The sequence below is a fragment of the Thalassophryne amazonica genome, chromosome 6, assembly GCF_902500255.1.
Source record: "Thalassophryne amazonica chromosome 6, fThaAma1.1, whole genome shotgun sequence".
In the NCBI taxonomy this organism is placed as follows: Eukaryota; Metazoa; Chordata; class Actinopteri; order Batrachoidiformes; family Batrachoididae; genus Thalassophryne; species Thalassophryne amazonica.
In genome coordinates this window covers 20,407,608-20,430,081 of record NC_047108.1, presented here as the reverse complement: position 1 = coordinate 20,430,081, position 22,474 = coordinate 20,407,608, and the positions used below count along the sequence as shown (strand labels likewise).

General features: G+C 43.6%; 1 protein-coding gene across 1 annotated transcript in view; it reads right to left on the bottom strand.

The window, feature by feature from the left end:
* Positions 1–6,481: 6,481 nt before the first annotated feature.
* Positions 6,482–22,474, bottom strand: part of LOC117511939 (suppressor of tumorigenicity 14 protein-like) — a 49,628-nt gene continuing 33,635 nt past the window's right edge. The window contains exons 12-17 of the mRNA XM_034171877.1: positions 22,134–22,238; positions 13,253–13,378; positions 12,993–13,176; positions 12,638–12,909; positions 10,564–10,700; positions 6,482–6,891 (exon numbers count right to left, since the gene is read on the bottom strand). Of these exons, the coding sequence (XP_034027768.1) occupies positions 6,730–6,891; positions 10,564–10,700; positions 12,638–12,909; positions 12,993–13,176; positions 13,253–13,378; positions 22,134–22,238 (986 nt within the window). The 3' untranslated portion in view covers positions 6,482–6,729. The remainder of the gene's footprint in view (positions 6,892–10,563; positions 10,701–12,637; positions 12,910–12,992; positions 13,177–13,252; positions 13,379–22,133; positions 22,239–22,474) is intronic.

The following is a 22,474-nucleotide window of genomic DNA, read 5'->3' as shown; positions in this document are numbered from 1 at the left end:
AGGTGGTTTTAATTTGTCAAACAAAGAAACGTACACCACACACACACCCACACACACACGGTCAGTCAGGTCGAGACCCCGATGAGGACGACAAGCAGCAGATGAGCTTCCCCAAGATGGTTTCTGACCATTTGTGCAGAAATTCTTTGGTTCTGCAAACCGACTGTTGCAGCAGCTGTCCGGGTGGCTGGTCTCAGACCATCTTGGGGGTGAACATGCTGGATGTGGAGGTGCTGGGCTGCACACCTGGTCTGCAGTTGTGAGGTCGGTTGGATGTACTGTACTCTGAAGTGCCTTTGGAAATGGCTTATAGTAGAGAAATGAACATGGACATTTCTGTAGGGTGCATGAAATTAAAAGTGATGGGGGGGGGGGGGGGGTTATGGTTAGGGTTATATAACCAAAAAATTAACTTTGATAACAGATAATAAGATAACTGAAAAGCTATCTTTGATAAAGATAAACTGATAAACCACCCAAAAATGTATCGGAAGTTAAAGATAATCGATAACCGATAAATTCCTGTGTTGTCTATGGGACATTTGCAGTTACTAAAGAGCTGAATTTGATTTTTAACATGATCGCTTTTGAAAGCATCAAAAGGGGTAAAAGACCTAAAGAATAACCAAGAATGTTTGATTATGTTGTTCTCTGCAGGAAACAGCATAGACAAATCCTGAAAACACCCACAAAATCAACTAATCATACCCATTCGTCTTTCAACATTCTGCCGCTGCTGAAAACGCTTGTTTACAACAATGCTCACACCAACAATAAGGCCAGCTCTCTATCAATTTCAATACTCCGGTCAGGCGGAGGTCTTGAAAAATAGTCATACTAACTTATGGTTTTTTGAAAATACTGATTAAAATAACACCATTAATGTCAATTCTGTCATTTGTACAAAGTTAAAATATAACATATATCTTTTAATGTTGAATAAGGCACATTCTGAGGTTTCATAACAAACACAGACCGCAAAGCATTCTGGGTAAAAGCGCTAAACAGTGATTGGTTCAGTAATCCATTATGTAAACCAACACGTTAATGTGACGCGTGTCGTGTGTTGGTTTAAAGATAAATGTGCTTTTGTAAAATATTCCATTTTTATTTGTAAAAACAGGCATTTTTACAGAGCCCTGGAAGTGTCATCGCAATTGCATGTTTTAAAACTTTTATGAAGTTGTAAAACGTGCACTCAATATTAGTAAGTAAATAAATCTATTTATATAGTGCCTTTCACAGACATAAGGCCATGTACACACGTTGTCGGGTATTTGTAAAACCAAATATCTTACTCTATCAGTTTGGGGAAAAAACTTCATCCACACTACGTCGTTTAAAAAACATCCATCCACATCGAACCGTATAAATGTGTTGTAATTAGTCTGCCAAACCTTTGGGTGGTGGTACTGATTAAAATTCTATCCAATCAGGAGCCTTATTCTCTTGTCGTCACTTCCACAAAAACTAAAAACATGGCGCCAACCTCGTTCGTGTGGACCGATAAGGAGTCGGAATTACTTCTAACCGTAGCTTTAGAATACAAAGTTAACATATATGCACACAAAAAGCGCCTGGACAATGGACAATACCAACACTTTGAGAGCAGCCATGTACCCAGACGTTTAATACTGCCATGAACACTCCTGGCCAGTAGATGGCAGTAGCGGCCTTGAAAAAAATGTCAAACAAAATTCCAGATAATCCGTGTCTGCTACATTTAAGATGCGTGGAATTTAACAAACGCAAATACACTAACGTCTATAAACCCAGAGAATATATTCACGAGAGTTTTAGGCACTAGAGTTTAATGCTGTTATCTGTGGACCCTGAACAGAGTGTCTGAAATGCATTTGTCCTGTCGTGAACGTCTGAGATTACCTTATGATACCCATAATGCATTGCTGCCTGGCACAGCATGTGCTCACAAAACCTTAAAAATTAGCACATTACTTTAACACGAAAACATATATCTGATATTTTCACTTTATAAACTTCAGACATGACAATCATTTTAAATAACTTGTCTAAAATGTGGGGTTAAAATTTGAACCATAAGTTAAACATGTATGCCTCTGGATGACTTGGTGACATTGCAATTATATTAGTATGGTGTTAAAGACAATGACTTTTTTCTTAGTCACTAGTTCTCTTTGGTCACCAGTTCTTATAGACGACAAAGTGGTTTCTGTTTGAAGAGGATAGAATAACGTGTCCCTTAAGAAACTTTTAACAGTTTTGAAAATGTTTTTCATTGTTCAACTTCATTTAGTACGTTATCGATCTAAAAGTTATCGGAAGGTAATTAATCGGAAGTTAATTAGTCCGGTGATGGTTTTTAAATTTATCTAAAAAGATAATCCAATAATGAAAACATTATCTTTGATATTTATCTGTTATCGATTATTGGAAGTGTGCCCACCACTGGTAATAGTCAATGGTGGTTCAGCTAACCGCTAATTATCAAAGCTAATGTTTTCATCATCTGATTAGCATTTCAGATAATTTTGAAACACAATAATGTCTATAAACCCAGAGAATATATTCACCAGAGTTTTAGGGACAATATACAGAGTTTAATGCTGTTGTCCGTGTGCAGCGGTTAAAGTGCACCCTGATCAGTGTCTCAATGCATTTCTCCTGTCGTGAAACGTTACCCATAATGCACTGCAGCATGTGTGTCCCAAACATTAAAACCTTCATAATTAGCGCATTACTTTAAAACTAAAACATATATCTGATATTTTTACTTTATAAAACGCCAGATGTGATGTTAATTTAAATAATTTGGCTGGAATTAGTTTGGCTAAATTTTTAACCATAAGTTAAAACTGTATGCCTGTTGATGACTTACGTGATATGCCAGCGAGTATGTATGGTGTAAAGATAAATTGTCTTTATTTCTCCTTGGTCACCAGGTTTCTTTAGCTGAGAGAAAACTGATATAGAAGCGCTGGCTCGTTGTTGTGTCAGTAGCTGGTAGTGTACTTAACTGTTATCGAAGCTAACTTTTTGGTTAGCTGTGCCCACCACTGAAAATAGTCAGCTAAAAAAATAAAAAAGCCCAGTCACGAAAATTACTCATTTCTTGACAGGAACACAAATAAAAACCGTGAGACTGGGATGCATAAAATTGAACATTTCAGAGTGGCCTTTTATTATGGCCAGCCTAAGGCACACCTGTGCAATAATGATGCTGTCTAATCAGCATCTTGATATGCAATACCTGTGAGGTGGGATGGATTATCTGTGCAAAGAAGTGCTCACTAACAGATTTACACAGATTTGTTTACATATTTGAGAGAAATAGGTCTTTTGTGTATATAGAAAATATTTTAGATCTCTGAGATCAGCTCATGAAACATGGGAGCAAAAACAAAAGTGTTGTGTTTATATTTTTGTTCAGTGTACATGTAGTTACAGTTAGTAGTTATAAATATTTTTAAGCACATTATAAATCCTGCTTCCCACAGTGGAGGCACTAAGATGATGCGGTTATCACGTTACGTTTTCAGCTAGCACCCAGCCAATTCTACAACATATTATATAAAGTCTGTAAGTTTCCTAAAATAAGGAGAGCTGCAGTTATCAACTGTAACTAGATTAAATATATCATTCAGAAAGACCACAATCATGTTTCTTACTATTTTCACAATAATTGCTCAAGTAAATTTTTTTTTTTTTACATTTTTTGGCTGTGATTATAATAAAAGTATAATTTATTTATTAACTCATAGTTCATAAAAACTACTAAAAGAAACCTACTGAAATAGCTATTTGGGAGATGTCATATCTTCATTAATTGAATAAATTTTGAATTTTGGTGAGATCAGAGTGGATTTTGGGTACTCATAACTTCAAAATTAAAGTACAAACCAGCTTTATTTATTAAGCATTTTAAAACAACCACAGTGGACCAAAGTGCTGCACAGAAAATAAAATCATCATAAAATACACAAGTCACATAAAATTGTAAACAAAATACAACTAAAATAATTAAAAGCCATAAAATGAATAACACATAACAACCGTACGGTAAAAACAATAAAATCAAATAAAGGAATGATGTCAAGGAGAAGAGATGGTTTTCTTTAGCGATTTAAAAGCAGAGATGAGGTCTGTCTGATCTGCTGAGGCAGGTCAGAGCCGCAGCAGTGAGTGTTTGATCCCCTCTGAGCTTCTGCTTGGTTTTCAGCACACTGAGGAGCCGCTGATCAGCTGAGAGCGCGGGTGAGTTTATAAGGGTGCAGGAGCTCAGAGAGGGAGGGCGAGGCAAGAGCATTCAGGGATTTAAAAACAAACAAAAGATTTTAAAATGAATCAGAAACTGTTTGGGCAGCCAATGGAGTTGGGCTGAAACGGAGGAAATGTGCTCCTATTTACATGTGGTGATTAAAGGCGGGCAGCAGTGTTCTGTCCCATCTGAAAATGAGCAATGGAGGACACACTAACCCCTACATACAGTGAGTAACAGTGATCTAGCCGAGTAGGAACAAAGGCTTGGATCACTGTCTCACAGTGCTGCCTCCAAACAACTGTCTTTATTTGACAATGGCCCTGATATGACTGTCTAATTTCAGATCTGTGTCCACTTTAAACCCTAAATCTGTGATGGTTGACTATCAGACTCGATGGTCAGGAGTGGTTGGACACAAATGCAAGACTCAGATAAACAGCTCTGTAGTTCAAAAAGGTTTAGTGAAGTTTGAAGCAGAGGTCGGTACACGTGAAGGCAGTCCATTACAAGCACCAGTACAAAAAACATCAGGCAGAGGCGGAGTCAGGAAAACAAGCAGGTGATCAAAAAAAAGAATGAGGCAAGCAGGACTAGGAAAACACATGAACAGCGCTGGAAAGAATGCACAGGGTGCATCGATCTGGCGAGGGACTAGTGCAACTAGTGAGCCCTAAATACACCCAGGTGATGAGCTGTAGATTAGAAACAGGTGTGCATGGAAAGCAGCAGAACGAGGGTGTGGCCAAACAGAGAGAAACACCCACCACCAAGCACCAAGAGGAAGACAAGAGAGATAGGGACAGAGACAACCCAAGCAGGAAAAAGACCAGCAAAATATGTAACTAACAGACAGAGAAAACTAACCAAACAAAATAACTTAAAGCAAAACAGACCAAATGTAAAGCAAAAATCCAAACCCTGACATTGATTTCACATACTGGGCCGGGGAACCCTGTTCCATCGACCGGGGTGTGTGTGTGTGTGTGTGTGTGTGTGCCACCAAAAAACCTCAGTTTTCTGTTTTCTTGTCATTAAAATTAAAAAATTCAAAGCCATTCAGCCTTTTATGTTGTCAAAGACACCTGACTAATGAAGTGACAAGCTGTGCATTAAACATTTTAAGAGGCACATACATTTGACAGTCATCTGCATAACAGCGGAAAGGAATACCATGCTTCCTAATTACAGAACCAAGGGGGGGGGATATAAAGAGAGAAGAGGAAAGGGCCTAGAACAGAGCCTTGTGGGACCCCAAATGAGAAAGGAGCAGAGGAGGACACGGAATACCAATGGACCCCAAAAGTCCTGAATAGGGTTAAAAACTGCTGTGAAGGGTTTAAAAGCTGGATTGGAAAACATAAAAAATGCTGTGTTCTTCCAAAAAGGCCATTAATTGACTGTAAACTATCTTGAAAAGGCAGACTGGAGATGGGCAATTGCAGGATCTAACCCGGGCTTTTTATCAGAGGCCTGTTTAAAACTTTCAGGGCCCACCTGAGGACAGACTGCTCTTAGTAACTGAAAGTATCACAAAACCTTTTAAAGAGACAAAAGTGACAGAGCAGCACCCTCCGGTGGTCTGTTTCCTTTCAGTGGAAATCAGATGACATCATAAAACAGTCTGATTCTGATTAGTCCTCTCGTGCATAAACCACTGAGGTGCTAAAAACCTTTGCCAAGCTTCAACAACGTGAGGAACCACGTTAGTTCCTGAATGAACCCGGCAAGTTGATCCTGTTCAACCAGTTCCACGAGACCAGAACTTGATGGCTGCCGTTCACTGGGCGTGATGCCGACATGTTCAACACAAAACTGGTTCAGAAGTCATGAGCAGCCTCAGCCAGCTGACACAACGTCATGACATGCTGACTGGAACCAATTAATCAATTATCCTCTTTGATTGTTTTTTGTTTTTTTTTTCATTTTAACAGGTTCATAAGAACAGTCACAGTCTTTAAATTTCAATCCAACATTAAAATCTATTTTTCTATTTTGTTCAAAAAATTTAATTTCCAGTGACATAAATCCGACATTTATCAAAGTAAAATTTGATCTTGATACTTTCTGATGAAAGTGATATTTTCAGATGACATAAACGCTGGTGAAGAACAACCAGTCAGAATGCTGGAACAGCAATGGTTCATCAGCCAGCCCTCATGGTTTCCTGCAGGAACTTGTTTTTTATGCATTGGTTCTCACACCATTTCTTCAGTTCCTGAACCCACTTTAATCCAGTTTGTGTTCCTGAACCCACTTTAATCCAGTTTGCAGTGATTCACCAAGTGAAGATGCTTCATGTGGTCCAGGATGGATCCAAAGGTTCCATCCGCACCATTAGAGATCCAAACATGGCCACCACCAGGCCACAGAGATGTGGCACTGAAGAAGAACCCACAAAGGCTTTGTCCAACCCAATGGCGCCCCCAGCAGGACAAAGAGAAAAACACTGTGTACACAGAATCCCTTCAGTTGTTGTTCCATCGCAGGAACTACACGCCGCTCTTTTCCTTTATCCAGCTCCGGTATTTAGAAACTCGGGTGTAGACCCCAGGCTTGTTGCGGCGTGCGCAGCCCTCACCCCAGCTCACCACGCCCACCTGGAAAGCCTGTCCACCTGGTCCTATGACGGTCAGTGGGCCACCAGAGTCGCCCTGCCAGAATCAGACAGAACAGTATCAGAAAACCGACCTGGTTCTGTAAAAATCCAACACGTGAGTTACATCTGCCCTCTACAGGCCAAAGCAGGAAGTTAAGTCATTACATCAACGTGGTGGGACACACCCTTTCAACAGTTAAGGGCCTTTCACATTGAACGCGTCGGAAGTGTCAGAAGCGTCAAAAATCGGTCTAAAAAGCATTATTTTCAATGAGACGCATTGCTTTTTAGAGGCGTCAGAAGCGTCGCGTCAAAAGCCGAGCTAAAGCGACGCTTCTGACGGGAGCGCGCAATGCCGCTTGTTGACAGGCTGACGCGGTCAAAGTTCAATCCAATCCAACTTTTGACGCGCTGAGCCGTGACGTAGCTTCGCACTGTCCAATAGGAATGACGCGTCGGGCCAAAACACGGAAGACTAGTGGCAGAAACCACTGATCTGTACAAAACGGATCGGTGCAGAAACCACTGATCTGTACAAAACAAACGTGTCACAGGACTACTCAAGCAGTTTTCTGAAGAAAAATCCTTGGAAATGTTTTTTTGTTGTTGTTGTTTGTTATCTCAAAATTTCTGATTACTGTTAAAAAAAAGTTTAGAACACTTGTAATTAAAATAGCTAAATAAATCAATAAATGGTTCTTTAGAAACCTTTCATCTGTAAATTAAAACCACCCGTTATTTCATATTAGATAATTTCTTGTTTAACATAAGGAACTTCTGATATTTATTTTTAGACAAATAAAATAACATGGAAACTTGTACATTTTTTTAAGTCTGGTAGATTATTTATATCTCATTTCAACCAGAAAAACAGACACTGTAAATAAATACAAATGTTTATTATAAATGCAACAGGAAATAATTTAACAATGACTGCAGTGTGATTGTAAAGTAGGATTTCTGTGACATAAACCTCATGATGAATTTTTTTAATGGTCATTTCAACTTGTAATTTCGTCAAAATATGTAATTGCCTTTAATGTTATCAGGACAGAGTCATTTCTAAAATATGAATTTCAGCACAATGGGCCTCATGTATCAACGTGTGTACAGCGATATTTGAGCGTATATGGGGTGTACGCCAAAATGGCTGCGTTACTTGGCATTTATCAATGTGGTCGTTGGTGTACGGTGCACTGAAAATATACACCAGGTCGAGAGGTGGTGTAAATTATACACCAAAATGAACCAGCGCTGGAATCCACATAAAAATGAAAATGATCAACATGATAAACAGTGCCATTATACAAATCAATGCATATGTTACATAAATAACACTTTCCTGATTATACTACATAATAATTAATACAAATTGTTGGTCTATCGAGCATGATCCGTGGCCACAGCGCTGACCGCAAAGAAAGCGCTGTTCGCCTTTTTCTCCAGACTTCAAGCCTAGAGCCAGAGCAGCGCTGAGCTTAACTTTATGTGGTGATTGTTTTAGACAATGGAATTGATAATTACAACTGTAGTGTTATCATTCCCTTCGCCCGTGCTGCAATCAGGTTTTGTCTTCTCCATTCGTTTGTTACAATAAAATAAATAAAGAAATACATTTTAAAAATAAAGAAATCTGAAAAATTAGGCGTGTCTTATTAATTGAGCTAGCAAATATCCACATGTCAAGAATTATTGACATGTGAAAAGAGAATACAGTGGTCCTTCGCTATAACGCGGTTCACCTTTCGCGGCCTTGCAGTTTTGCAGATTTTTTTAGTCCAATTTTGCATGCTTTTTTTTTTTTTTTTTTACAGTGCATTGTAGTCTGCGTGTCTGTTTATAAGAATCTTCTCGCCCAGAAGAAAAAAAGAGCACCAACAACTACCCATAACTGTGTTCTTCACTCGGAAAAAGACACCTGCAGCAAGGTTTGACTCAGTGGAAAAAGGCGCGGCGTCAGGACGAAGAGGCGCGATCAGAGGAACTGTGAAATACTGGTCAGTCACTATTAATAATTTCTTATGTGTCCAACCTCGTACGTTGATCGTTAAAATTAAATTTGTTAGTTCTAAAAGCCATCATAATTATTTATAGGAAAACGTTCTATTTTTATTTCTCGTGCCTGATTGAGAAAAGTGTATAAAGTGGTTTTACAGGGGTTTTGCAGCTGTAAAACGTCTATAATTGTAAAAAATAAATCTGACTACTTTGCGGACTTGGCTTATTGCGGGCTATTTTTAGAACGTAACTCCCACGATAAACGAGGGACCACTGTAACACTTTTTTGATTATACTACAAAACAATTGATACGACGGCCGCTTTTGACGCTCTATTGGCACGCGTTGTGATTGGTGGAGTTCTTTTTCTTTGCCGTCTTCCTGGCTTCCATGTCATAAAATGAGGGTGTGTCTGAAGCGGAGTCTGAATATTTCTGGGTGTGTTTATTATAATTACAATTGTTTTCACCTGCTGCATTTATCAAGGTCACGTCGGGCGTACGCTGGAAATGGGCAGGTGCGCACTGCTTGATACGTCACGGCAACTTTGGTGTACTTCAAATTTACACCGTAAATTTACGCCACAAGTGCGCAACGTTGATACATGAGGCCCAATAAGTGGAGAGCTTCTACCTGTGCAAATGTCTTTTGACTTTGATTCGTGGACATTTTTAATGATCCGTTCATTTATTGTTAAAATATAAAATGAAACAGCTTTTTAAATAATAATAAAATAGTTGCTGTTGAAAGAGCCTTTTATTTAGAAGCAGGTGATGTTCTGCTGGATTCTCAGTACCAGGTGAAGGTCTCTTCTGCAGCTTTGAACTCTGGTGGTGTTGCTGAAGAGCAGAGATGTTTTCTTTCGCAAATGTTCCTGATTGGGATAAATGAAAATATTTCTTTAAATATAAAGAAACACTAAACAGTTTATATATAAAAAAAGAAAAAAAACAAGAAAAAAAAAACACCCGAAAAAATAAGTTATTTAAAGTTGAGCTTTTGTGGGCTCCGAAAGAAGCTGTAGCTTTATTTGGTAAAAATACAAAAGACTGAACCATTTACAAATTAAAGCGTTCACTTAGATCAACTGTGCTAAAAGGCTAAGCTAATGTTAGCCGATCATTAAACCTTCACAGCAGAGCAGTAAAAGTCATGTTTTATTCTTACATTATTCTCACCTCGATAAAGCTGCAGAACTAAACTCTGTTGGTCAAACTGGGACTTCGCATATATCCAAAAAGTGGGAGATTTCGGACTGAGTGGGTTTGCTCCATCACCCCGGCTGCCTGCCTCTGTCTGCCCAGGAATGATGCCCGAACCCCAGCTTCTCCATGTGGGTTGGCCCGCTGTTGCGGTTCGATCGATATCCCACCAAGTCGTCAGTCCGCCCTCGGTCGGTGTCACTCCGAAAAGTAGCTGAAAAAAAGCTTCTCCCAGCAGGGTGATGGGAGAATCGTTCTACTGCTGTTTTTTTAAAGCTTTTTTGTGGTTCAGGTGACGCAAATTCAAGATGGCGATCGCTGAACTTTTTTCAGGTTGTGGAAACAGCCAGAGTGTGACGTAGCAATCCCGCCCCCTTACCGCTTCCGAAGTGAAGCGTCTGACGCATTAAAGCGTTGGTAGGCGTTATGAAGTGTTCAATGTGAAAGGCCCATTACATCATCATCCTGTGCTGTTGCCCAAAATGAGTCCTGAGTAGCTGGACCTGGACTCAGCTGATGAATTTTACCTGACAGGCGTCCACACCTCCTTTGAGGACTCCGGCGCACAGCATGCGCTCCGTGATCTCGCCGTTCATCAAACTGCTGCACACCGTGCTGTTGATGATACGAACTTCTGCCTTCTGCAGGGCGACGGCATCAAATCCTGAGACCAACAAACAAGGAAACAAGATCCTGTTTGAATTTGCAGTAACATCATTATTAACCGATGCGGAATATGTGAGAATTCTGACACCTAGTGGTGAGACAAAGCAAATCAGCCTCTCAACTTCACTGAACAGCCGTTCAGTGAAGTTACCAAAGATCAGCCAATGGCGGAGTGTTGTGCTCTGCTCTGTCAGTGTTGCAGTTTCCCATGCACCACAAACTCATCATGTGCTGACAGCTCCCGTCGCGTTTACGCCACCGTTCAGACAAAGTAAAATACTCATTTTTTATATTGTCACATTAAAGGCAGCGTGGCTGCCAAGTGGTTGGTGCACTCGTTTCCAAAGCAAAAGGTTGCTGGTTTGAGATGCCTGTTCTCCATGTAATGTGGAGTTGTGACAGGGAGGAAAGCAGTGTAAAATTTGTGCCACATTAGGGGCAGATCCAGTATTGTGGGGGGGCTCAATTGTGCTTCCCTAGGGGGAGTCTCAGTGCATGGCCACCCCCCACAAAATTTAGAATTTTTAGGTGCCATTTCCTGCATTTTGGTGCATATTTCAATTTCAATTCAATTTTATATATATATAATATATAGGAAATGCTGTTGGTGCACAGGACAGGAGGGTCTCCAGCACAAATACCACATCCATCTCTGGATGGAGCTGCACCTTAAACAGAGAGAAAAAACAGAATCAAGCAAGAGAAAGACAAGAAATACAGTATAATTTGCCAGCATTAAACAACAAGAAAAACAGGAAGTACTAAGGTGATCGCCGGCCACTAGCCCTAAGCTTCACTAAAAGACCCAGAATTTAGTGGCCGCAGTTGAGTTGAGGCCGCAGCACGCTCCGTTTCCTAATAAAATGAATTAAAAGTGTAAAAAAAGCGTAGAACTATACTATGCCAGTATGCTAGCCATACGAAAGGGAAAATAACTGCATCTTAAGGCTGGACTTGAAAGTCTCCACAGAATCTGACTGTTTTATTGACGCAGGGAGATCATTCCACAGAACAGGGGCACGATAAGAGAAAGCTCTGTGACCTGCAAACTTCTTATTCACCCTAGGGACACAAAGCAGTCCTGCACCCTGAGAAAGCAAAGCCTGGGCCAGTACGTAATGTTTAATTAGCTCAGCTAGGTAGGGAGGTGCCAGTCTGAACAATTTTATAGACTAGTAGTAACCTTAAAATCTGATCTCACTGGGACGAGAAGCCAGTGAAGGGATGCCAAAATGGGTGCAATGTGGTCAAACGTTCTGCTTCATGTCAAAAGTCTGGCTGCAGCATTTTGATCCAGTTGGAGAGCCCTAATGCTGGACTGCGGTAAACCAGAAAATAGAAGAGAGAAACGCATGGATCAGGGTCGGACCATCAGCCATAGACAGGGTGGGACGAATCTTCACTATATTTCACAGGTGGAAGAAAGCAGTCCTCATAATATTTCTAATGTAGAGGTCAAAGGACAATGTAGGATCAAAAATTACCCCAAGGTTCCTCACTTTGTCAGTGTGATGTATGACATATGAGCCTAGGCTAAGCGTTAACTGGTCAAATTGATGCCGATGTCGCACTGGACCAAGAACCATCATTTCAGTCTTATCAGAGTTTAAAAGTAGGAAGTTTCTAGACATCCAACTTCTCACTGATGCAAGGCAATCTTCTAAGGATTTTATGTGAATGAGATTACCAGCAGTTATCGGCATGTATAACTGAGTATCATCAGCATAGCAATGAAAGGTAATCCCAAAACGCCGCAATATGTGCCCAAGGGGTGCTATATAAAGAGAGAAAAGCAGGAGGCCTAAGACGGACCCCTGTGCAACCCCAAATTTCATGTCACTATGGTTAGAGGTAGTGTTACCGTAGAAAACACAGTGAGAACGACTCTCACTTTGAAACGCATGCAACACAGCAGAACTTCCTTTATGACCTCACCGCCTTCTCTGGTGGTCCCCCAGCCGGTGATCCACGCCTCCCTGCCTGTGGGGACGTCGTACGTGGCTGCGGGCAGACAGATGGGCCAGACATTCTGGTTCAGTGTGACGTTGGCGTCCAGCTCAATTAGAGCGATGTCATTGTCGTTGGTCACGGGGTCGTAGGCATGATGGGCGATGATCTGTTTCACATTCCTCCTCACTCGCCACTGTTCAGCCAGACTTTGCAGATGCAGGCCCAACAAGGCCTCCCATTGGTCAGCCTGGGAGTACCTGCATTGTCATATAGTATGAGGTCAGAGGTCACATGGCACCACGTGTTAGCGTGATGCATGCTAGCACTTCAGAGAGTTTACTTGTTTTTGCCGTCATCCTGGACACAGTGAGCTGCGGTCAGGAGCCAGCGGTGGTTCAGCACCGACGCGCCGCACACGTGCTTCCTGCCCCTGAGATGAAGGCTGACTTGCCAAGGCGACTCCCCTTCTCGAGCCATCTGACCGCCAACGATCTTGGAGCTGAGGTACGGCCTTACACCACACTCTGAAAACAGACACACGCATCAACACACAAACGACATGCACACGTGCACATGCATGTGTGGAGTTGTCCCACGTACGGCATCCATCCTCGTCTGTGCCGTCCTCACAGTCATTCTCACCATCGCATTCCGGGTTCAGTTTGCTGACGCAGTTTCCGTTTCTGCAGCGGAACATGGACGTGGTGCAGCGCTGTGGAGCCACGGCTGTACAACAAGAACACAGTCACAAAGGGCACAGAACCCAAACCTACAGGCAGGTGGCAGGGCGGGTCCAACTCAGGAGACCACTGTTTAATATTGTGTCATTGTTTCATTGACAAGTTCAGGTCCAATCAAAGCTTCAGTTAAAAAACTTCAAATGTTTGCCTCATTCTGTACAAAAAGCAACATAAAAACATCAACAGATCAAGAACCCCCGGCAGCAGGTGGGCGGGCCCTAAATACAGAAACATCAGTGATGTGCTGAACAGTTCTGGAACAACATCCTGTGCAGGCACCAGACAAAGGTTAACTTGGAGCATGAAGACAAAGATCTGATGAAAAAACAGAAGCTCTGACCAAAACCATGCTGGGAAATTGACACACAACAATTTTCAGGCAAACAAGCAGAACACTCAGCTAAAGGCAAACAAAACCAGCAGGTCCAATCCCAGAGTCAGAACATCATCAGGTCCAAACCCAGAGTTGGAACTCCACCAGGTCTAAACATCATCAGGTCATTGAGCTGAAGAGGCAGACTTGTCCCCATCAGAGACAAGTCCAATTAGGGTCATATCATCCGCGAACTTCAAGAGCTTCACAGACTGGTGACTGGAGGTGCAGCTGTTCGTGTAAAGGGAGAAGAGTAGAGGAGAAAGAACGCAGCCTTGGGGATCCAGTACTGATGGACCGTGTGTTGGAGACGTGCCCTCCCAGCTTCATGTGCTGTCTCCTGTTGGACAGGAAGGACATTTAGAACAGTTCAAACGAGAATAGGGCTCCCACCAGCTTCTCCGGGATTACTTGCATCGCCGCAGTGAATGCCTCGCACTGCTCCTCTCCGCTACTCCAGATTCGTGGATCTGAACCGACTCCCTTTCGATCGGCCTGGGGATGACATAGGTCATCACCCCGCCCTTCCAGATGGCATTCGTCCATCCCTTAAGACTGACTGACCCATGTTCCCACGTTCACTTGGAATCCTTCTGCACTTTGGCCTTCAAAGTTATCATTTGAACTGACATTTAGGACAGTTGCAACATCATCAGGTCATCAGGTCCAAAACCAGAGTCAGAACACAAACAGGTCCAAAACCAGAGTCAGAACATCATCAGGTCCAAACCCAGAGTCAGAACACCACCAGGTCCAAACCGAGGTTCAGAACATAATCAGATCCAAACCCAGAGTCAGAACTCCACTGGATCCAAATCCAGAATCAAAACTCCACCAGGTCCAAACCCAGGGTCAGAACATAATCAGATCCAAATCTGGAGTCAGAACTCCACCAGGTCCAAACCCAGAGTCAGAACATAATCAGATCCAAATCCGGAGTCAGAACTCCACCAGGTCCAAACCCAGAGTCAGAACATAATCAGGTCTAAACCGAGAGTCAGAACTCCACTGTATCCAAACCCAGAGTCACAACACCAGAAGGTCCATACCCAGAGTCAGAACATCATCAGTTCAAAATCCAGAGCTAGAACTTCATAAGATCTCTTTGCCCCTCTTTGTTGGATCTCCAGCAAGGTCCAAACCCAGAATCAGAACATCATCAGGTCCAAACTCAGAGTCTGTTGATGTCTGTGGACTGAAAATCATTAAGTATTCTGCAGATTTATATGATGGTATTTTGTCCAGTAACCTTTGACCCTTGATAACCTGATAAAAACTGCAGTAACTCCTCGGAGTTCATGATGCACTGTTTCTTTCTCTTTTTGCTCTGCATGCACCACTCTGCATTTAATCATTAGTGATCGATCTCTGCTCTCTTCCACAGCATGTCTTTTTCCTGGTTCTCTCCCTCAGCCCCAACGAGTCCCAGCAGAAGACTGCCCCTCCCTGAGCCTGGTTCTGCTGGAGGTTTCTTCCTGTTAAAAGGGAGTTTTTCCTTCCCACTGTAGCCAAGTGCTTGCTCACAGGGGGTCGTTTTGACCGTTGGGGTTTTACATAATTATTGTATGGCCTTGCCTTACAATATAAAGCGCCTTGGGGCAACTGTTTGTTGTGATTTGGCGCTATGTAAAAAAATTGATTGATTGATTGATTGAAGGTGTTTGTGGGCGTGTCCGTTCTCATGTAACCACACCCACCACAGTCCTCCTCGTCGGTGTGGTCTCCACAGTCATTCACACCGTCACATCTCCAGATTTGGGCTTTAAAGCGCCCATTCTTACACGTCATGTGAGTCGCCTCGCAGCCTGTCCAAACCAAAACTTTATTCAGTTTACAACCAAACACAAACTGAAAGAATACATGATCACCAGCTGAGCCCCCTCTCTCCTCTTTTCTCCCTCTGTCTCTCCGCTTTTGTCTCTTCTCATCTCTCCTCTTTTCTCCCTCTGTCTCTCCGCTTTTCTCTCTTCTCATCTCTCCTCTTTTCTCCCTCTGTCTCTCCGCTTTTCTCTCTTCTCATCTCTCCTCTTTTCTCCCTCTCTGTCTCTCCTCTTTTCTCCCTCCTTGTCTCTCCTCTTTTCTCCCTCTGTCTCTCCGCTTTTCTCTCTTCTCATCTCTCCTCTTTTCTCCCTCTGTCTCTCCGCTTTTCTCTCTTCTCATCTCTCCTCTTTTCTCCCTCTCTCTCCTCTTTTCTCCCTCTTTGTCTCTCCTCTTTTCTCCCTCTTTGTCTCTCCGCTTTTCTCTCTTCTCATCTCTCCTCTTTTCTCCCTCTCTGTCTCTCCTCTTTTCTCACTCCTTGTGTCTCCTCTTTTCTCCCTCTGTCTCTCCTCTTTTCTCCCTCTGTCTCTCCTCTTTTCTCTCTTCTCATCTCTCCTCTTTTCTCCCTCTGTCTCTCCGCTTTCTCTCTTCTCATCTCTCCTCTTTTCTCCCTCTCTCTCCTCTTTTCTCCCTCTTTGTCTCTCCTCTTTCTCCCTCTTTGTCTCTCCGCTTTTCTCTCTTCTCATCTCTCCTCTTTTCTCCCTCTCTGTCTCTCCTCTTTTCTCCCTCTCTCTCTCCTCTTTTCTCCCTCCTTGTCTCTCCTCTTTTCTCCCTCTGTCTCTCCGCTTTTCTCCCTCCTTGTCTCTCCTCTTTTCTCCCTCTGTCTCTCCGCTTTTCTCTCTTCTCATCTCTCCTCTTTTCTCCCTCTCTGTCTCTCCTCTTTTCTCCCTCCTTGTCTCTCCTCTTTTCTCCCTCTCTGTCTCTCCTCTTTTCTCCCTCCTTGTCTCTCCTCTTTTCTCCCTCCTTGTCTCTCCTCCTTTCTCCCTCTGTCTCTCCTCCTTTCTCCCTCTGTCTCTCCGCTTTTCTCTCTTCTCATCTCTCCGCTTTTCTCTCTTCTCATCTCTCCTCTTTTCTCCCTCCTTGTCTCTCCTCTTTTCTCCCTCCTTGTCTCTCCTCTTTTCTCCCTCTGTCTGTCTGCTTTTCTCTCTTCTCATCTCTCCTCTTTTCTCCCTCTGTCTCTCCGCTTTTCTCTCTTCTCATCTCTCCTCTTTTCTCCCTCTGTCTCTCCTCTTTTCTCTCTCTTTGTCTCTCCTCTTTTCTCCCTCTGTCTCTCCTCTTTTCTCCCTCTTTGTGTCTCCTCTTTTCTCCCTCTGTCTCTCCTCTTTTCTCTCTTCTCATCTCTCCTCTTTTCTCCCTCTCTCTCTCCTCTTTTCTCCCTCTTTGTCTCTCCTCTTTTCTCCCTCCTTGTCTCTCCTCTTTTCTCCCTCTCTGTCTCTCCTCTTTTCTCTCTGTCTCTCCTCTTTTCTCCCTCTGTCTCTCCGCTTTTCTCTCTTCTCATCTCTCCTCTTTTCTCCCTCTCTGTCTCTCCTTTTCTCCCTCCTTGTGTCTCCTCTTTTCTCCCTCTGTCTCTCCGCTTTTCTCTCTTCTCATCTCTCCTCTTTTCTCCCTCTCTGTCTCTCCTCTTTTCTCCCTCCTTGTCTCTCCTCTTTTCTCCCTCTCTGTCTCTCCTCTTTTCTCCCTCTCTCTCTCTCTCTCTCCTCTTTTCTCCCTCCTTGTCTCTCCTCTTTTCTCTCTTCTCATCTCTCCTCTTTTCTCCCTCCTTGTCTCTCCTCTTTTCTCCCTCTGTCTCTCCTCTTTTCTCCCTCTGTCTCTCCTCTTTTCTCTCTTCTCATCTCTCCTCTTTTCTCCCTCTCTGTCTCTCCTCTTTTCTCTCTGTCTCTCCTCTTTTCTCCCTCCTTGTCTCTCCTCTTTTCTCCCTCCTTGTCTCTCCTCTTTTCTCTCTTCTCATCTCTCCTCTTTTCTCCCTCTCTGTCTCTCCTCTTTTCTCCCTCCTTGTCTCTCCTCTTTTCTCTCTTCTCATCTCTCCTCTTTTCTCCCTCTCTGTCTCTCCTCTTTTCTCCCTCTCTGTCTCTCCTTTTCTCCCTCCTTGTCTCGCCTCTTTTCTCCCTCCTTGTCTCTCCTCTTTTCTCCCTCTGTCTCTCCGCTTTTCTCTCTTCTCATCTCTCCTCTTTGTTCCCTCCTTGTCTCTCCTCTTTTCTCCCTCCTTGTCTCTCCTCTTTTCTCCCTCCTTGTCTCTCCGCTTTTCTCTCTTCTCATCTCTCCTCTTTTCACTCTTCTCATCTCTCCTCTTTTCTCCCTCTCTGTCTCTCCTCTTTTCTCTCTGTCTCTCCTCTTTTCTCCCTCTCTGTCTCTCCTCTTTTCTCTCTGTCTCTCCTCTTTTCTCTCTGTCTCTCCTCTTTTCTCTCTGTCTCTCCTCTTTTCTCCCTCTGTCTCTCCTCTTTTCTCCCTCTCTGTCTCTCCTCTTTTCTCTCTGTCTCTCCTCTTTTCTCCCTCCTTGTCTCTCCTCTTTTCTCCCTCTCTGTCTCTCCTCTTTTCTCCCTCTCTCTCTCTCCTCTTTTCTCCCTCCTTGTCTCTCCTCTTTTCTCCCTCCTTGTCTCTCCTCTTTTCTCTCTTCTCATCTCTCCTCTTTTCTCCCTCCTTGTCTCTCCTCTTTTCTCCCTCTGTCTCTCCTCTTTTCTCCCTCTGTCTCTCCTCTTTTCTCTCTTCTCATCTCTCCTCTTTTCTCCCTCTCTGTCTCTCCTCTTTTCTCTCTGTCTCTCCTCTTTTCTCCCTCCTTGTCTCTCCTCTTTTCTCCCTCCTTGTCTCTCCTCTTTTCTCTCTTCTCATCTCTCCTCTTTTCTCCCTCTCTGTCTCTCCTCTTTTCTCCCTCCTTGTCTCTCCTCTTTTCTCTCTTCTCATCTCTCCTCTTTTCTCCCTCTCTGTCTCTCCTCTTTTCTCCCTCTCTCTCTCCTTTTCTCCCTCCTTGTCTCTCCTCTTTTCTCCCTCTGTCTCTCCTCTTTTCTCCCTCTGTCTCTCCGCTTTTCTCTCTTCTCATCTCTCCTCTTTGTTCCCTCTGTCTCTCCGCTTTTCTCTCTTCTCATCTCTCCTCTTTTCTCCCTCTGACTCTCCACTTTTCTCTCTTCTCATCTCTCCTCTTTTCTCCCTCTGTCTCTCCTCTTTTCTCCCTCCTTGTCTCTCCTCTTTTCTCCCTCTGTCTCTCCTCTTTTCTCCCTCTGTCTCTCCTCTGTCTCCCTCTCTGTCTCTCCTCTTTTATCCCTCCTTGTCTCTCCTCTTTTCTCCCTCTGTCTCTCCTCTTTTCTCCCTCCTTGTCTCTCCTCTTTTCTCCCTCTGTCTCTCTGCTTTTCTCTCTTCTCATCTCTCCTCTTTTCTCCCTCTTTGTCTCTCCTCTTTTCTCCCTCTCTGTCTCTCCTCTTTTCTCCCTCCTTGTCTCTCCTCTTTTCTCCCTCCTTGTCTCTCCTCTTTTCTCCCTCTGTCTCTCCGCTTTTCTCTCTTCTCATCTCTCCTCTTTTCTCCCTCTTTGTCTCTCCTCTTTTCTCCCTCTTTGTCTCTCCTCTTTTCTCCCTCTGTCTCTCTGCTTTTCTCTCTTCTCATCTCTCCTCTTTTCTCCCTCTGTCTCTCCGCTTTTCTCCCTCCTTGTCTCTCCTCTTTTCTCCCTCTTTGTCTCTCCTCTTTTCTCCCTCTGTCTCTCCGCTTTTCTCTCTTCTCATCTCTCCGCTTTTCTCCCTCTGTCTCTCCGCTTTTCTCTCTTCTCATCTCTCCTCTTTTGTCCCTCTGTCTCTCTGCTTTTCTCTCTTCTCATCTCTCCTCTTTTGTCCCTCTGTCTCTCTGCTTTTCTCTCTTCTCATCTCTCCTCTTTTGTCCCTCTGTCTCTCTGCTTTTCTCTCTTCTCATCTCTCCTCTTTTGTCCCTCTGTCTCTCTGCTTTTCTCTCTTCTCATCTCTCCTGTTTTCTCCCTGTCTCTCCACTTTTCTCTCTTCTCATCTCTCCTCTTTTCTCCCTGTGTCTCTCTGCTTTTTTCTCTCTTCTCATCTCTCCTCTTTTGTCCCTCTGTCTCTCCGCTTTTCTCTCTTCTCATCTCTCCTCTTTTGTCCCTCTGTCTCTCCGCTTTTCTCTCTTCTCATCTCTCCTCTTTTGTCCCTCTGTCTCTCCGCTTTTTTCTCTCTTCTCATCTCTCCTCTTTTCTCCCTCTCTGTCTCTCCTCTTTTCTCCCTCCTTGTCTCTCCTCTTTTCTCCCTCCTTGTCTCTCCTCTTTTCTCCCTCCTTGTCTCTCCGCTTTTCTCTCTTCTCATCTCTCCTCTTTTCTCCCTCTGTCTCTCCTCTTTTCTCCCTCTTTGTCTCTCCTCTTTTCTCCCTCTGTCTCTCCGCTTTTCTCTCTTCTCATCTCTCCTCTTTTCTCCCTTCTGTCTCTCTGCTTTTCTCTCTTCTCATCTCTCCTCTTTTCTCCCTCTGTCTCTCCGCTTTTCTCTCTTCTCATCTCTCCTCTTTTCTCCCTCTTTGTCTCTCCTCTTTTCTCCCTCTGTCTCTCCTCTTTTCTCTCTTCTCATCTCTCCTCTTTTCTCCCTCCTTGTCTCTCCTCTTTTCTCCCTCTTTGTCTCTCCTCTTTTCTCCCTCTGTCTCTCCGCTTTTTTCTCTCTTCTCATCTCTCCTCTTTTCTCCCTCTGTCTCTCCGCTTTTTTCTCTCTTCTCATCTCTCCTCTTTTCTCCCTCTGTCTCTCCGCTTTTTTCTCTCTTCTCATCTCTCCTCTTTTCTCCCTCTGTCTCTCCGCTTTTCTCTCTTCTCATCGCTCCTCTTTTCTCCCTCTGTCTCTCCGCTTTTCTCTCTTCTCATCTCTCCTCTTTTGTCCCTCTGTCTCTCCGCTTTTCTCTCTCCTCTTTTCTCCCTGTCTCTCCGCTTTTCTCTCTTCTCATCTCTCCTCTTTTCTCCCTGTCTCTCCGCTTTTCTCTCTTCTCATCTCTCCTCTTTTCTCCCTGTCTCTCCTCTTTTCTCCCTCCTTGTCTCTCCGCTTTTCTCTCTTCTCATCTCTCCTCTTTTCTCCCTCTGTCTCTCCTCTTTTCTCCGTCTTTGTCTCTCCTCTTTTCTCCCTCTGTCTCTCCGCTTTTCTCTCTTCTCATCTCTCCTCTTTTCTCCCTCTGTCTCTCCGCTTTTCTCTCTTCTCATCGCTCCTCTTTTCTCCCTCTGTCTCTCCTCTTTTCTCCCTCTGTCTCTCCTCTTTTCTCTCTTCTCATCTCTCCTCTTTTGTCCCTCTGTCTCTCCTCTTTTCTCTCTTCTCATCGCTCCTCTTTTCTCCCTCTGTCTCTCCTCTTTTCTCCCTCTGTCTCTCCTCTTTTCTCCCTCTGTCTCTCCTCTTTTCTCTCTTCTCATCTCTCCTCTTTTCTCCCTCTGTCTCTCCTCTTTTCTCTCTTCTCATCTCTCCTCTTTTCTCCCTCTGTCTCTCCGCTTTTCTCTCTTCTCATCTCTCCTCTTTTGTCCCCGTCTCTCCGCTTTTCTCTCTTCTCATCTCTCCTCTTTTCTCCCTGTCTCTCCGCTTTTCTCTCTTCTCATCTCTCCTCTTTTCTCCCTGTCTCTCCTCTTTTCTCCCTCCTTGTCTCTCCGCTTTTCTCTCTTCTCATCTCTCCTCTTTTCTCCCTCTGTCTCTCCTCTTTTCTCCGTCTTTGTCTCTCCTCTTTTCTCCCTCTGTCTCTCCGCTTTTCTCTCTTCTCATCTCTCCTCTTTTCTCCCTCTGTCTCTCCGCTTTTCTCTCTTCTCATCGCTCCTCTTTTCTCCCTCTGTCTCTCCTCTTTTCTCCCTCTGTCTCTCCTCTTTTCTCCCTCTTTGTCTCTCCTCTTTTCTCCCTCTGTCTCTCCACTTTTCTCTCTTCTCATCTCTCCTCTTTTCTCCCTCCTTGTCTCTCCTCTTTTCTCCCTCTTTGTCTCTCCTCTTTTCTCCCTCTGTCTCTCCTCTTTGATAACATTAAGTCACTGTGTTTCTGTTAAACGTGTTCATATTTTCCTGCTCTGATAACATAAAGTCACTCGGTAACCTGGGTGTCTTCTAAAGGTTCTACAAAAATCATCTAATTACTTCTTATGCTGTGATTAATTCAGTTTATCAATTTTGGTTTTTTTTTGGGGGGGGGGGGGGGTTGGTGTACTGCTGTTTGCATGTTTGTCTTTTGAAATTTTAGTTCAGTGATTAATTTATATTTTGTATTAGTTATCATGTGTGTATGTATATTTTTCTATACATATGTGTACATTTTTACTTTTTTGGTTGGGGGGTGGGGGTGAGGGGCGTTTATAAGCTTTTGCTTCTGCCTCCACCCTTTTGTCCACATGGGCGTGCTGTTGGATTGTTTTCTTTGAGTTCACTTTGTTATTTTGGGTCTGTGTGTGCTGAATAAATTCATTCATTCATTCATTTTTCCCACTCTCTCTTCTTCTTTCTCCCTCCCTGTCTCTCTCTGTGTCTTCTCTCTTTCTCTGGTCGCTGCTGTCACTCCATTTTTGTTTGTTTTAATCACAGAAACCAGACAAACAAACAAACAAATAAACACTTTGATTTTGGACTCACGGCAGTGGAGTTCGTCGCTGCCGTCGCTGCAGTCCTCCCAGCCATCGCAGCGCAGCGCGGCGTCGATGCACAGGTTGTTGGTGCATGGGAACCGGCCCGGACAGGCTGCTCAGTGACATCATAGAGAGAAAACAGCAGCTTCTGTCACATGACAGCATGTCAGGGCTGATTTCATTGGTTGGCTATCTCGTGGGTGTGACTTAGTGTGGATTTATTGTTAATTTGGTCAAAGAAGATGGTTGTCTGCTGAGTTTGTCCTGACCGCAGTCACCACTGTGCCTTGCTCATGGTGTGGGTCAGAGTTCAACCTGAATGAAATGGCTTATGTTGTGTTTCGACAC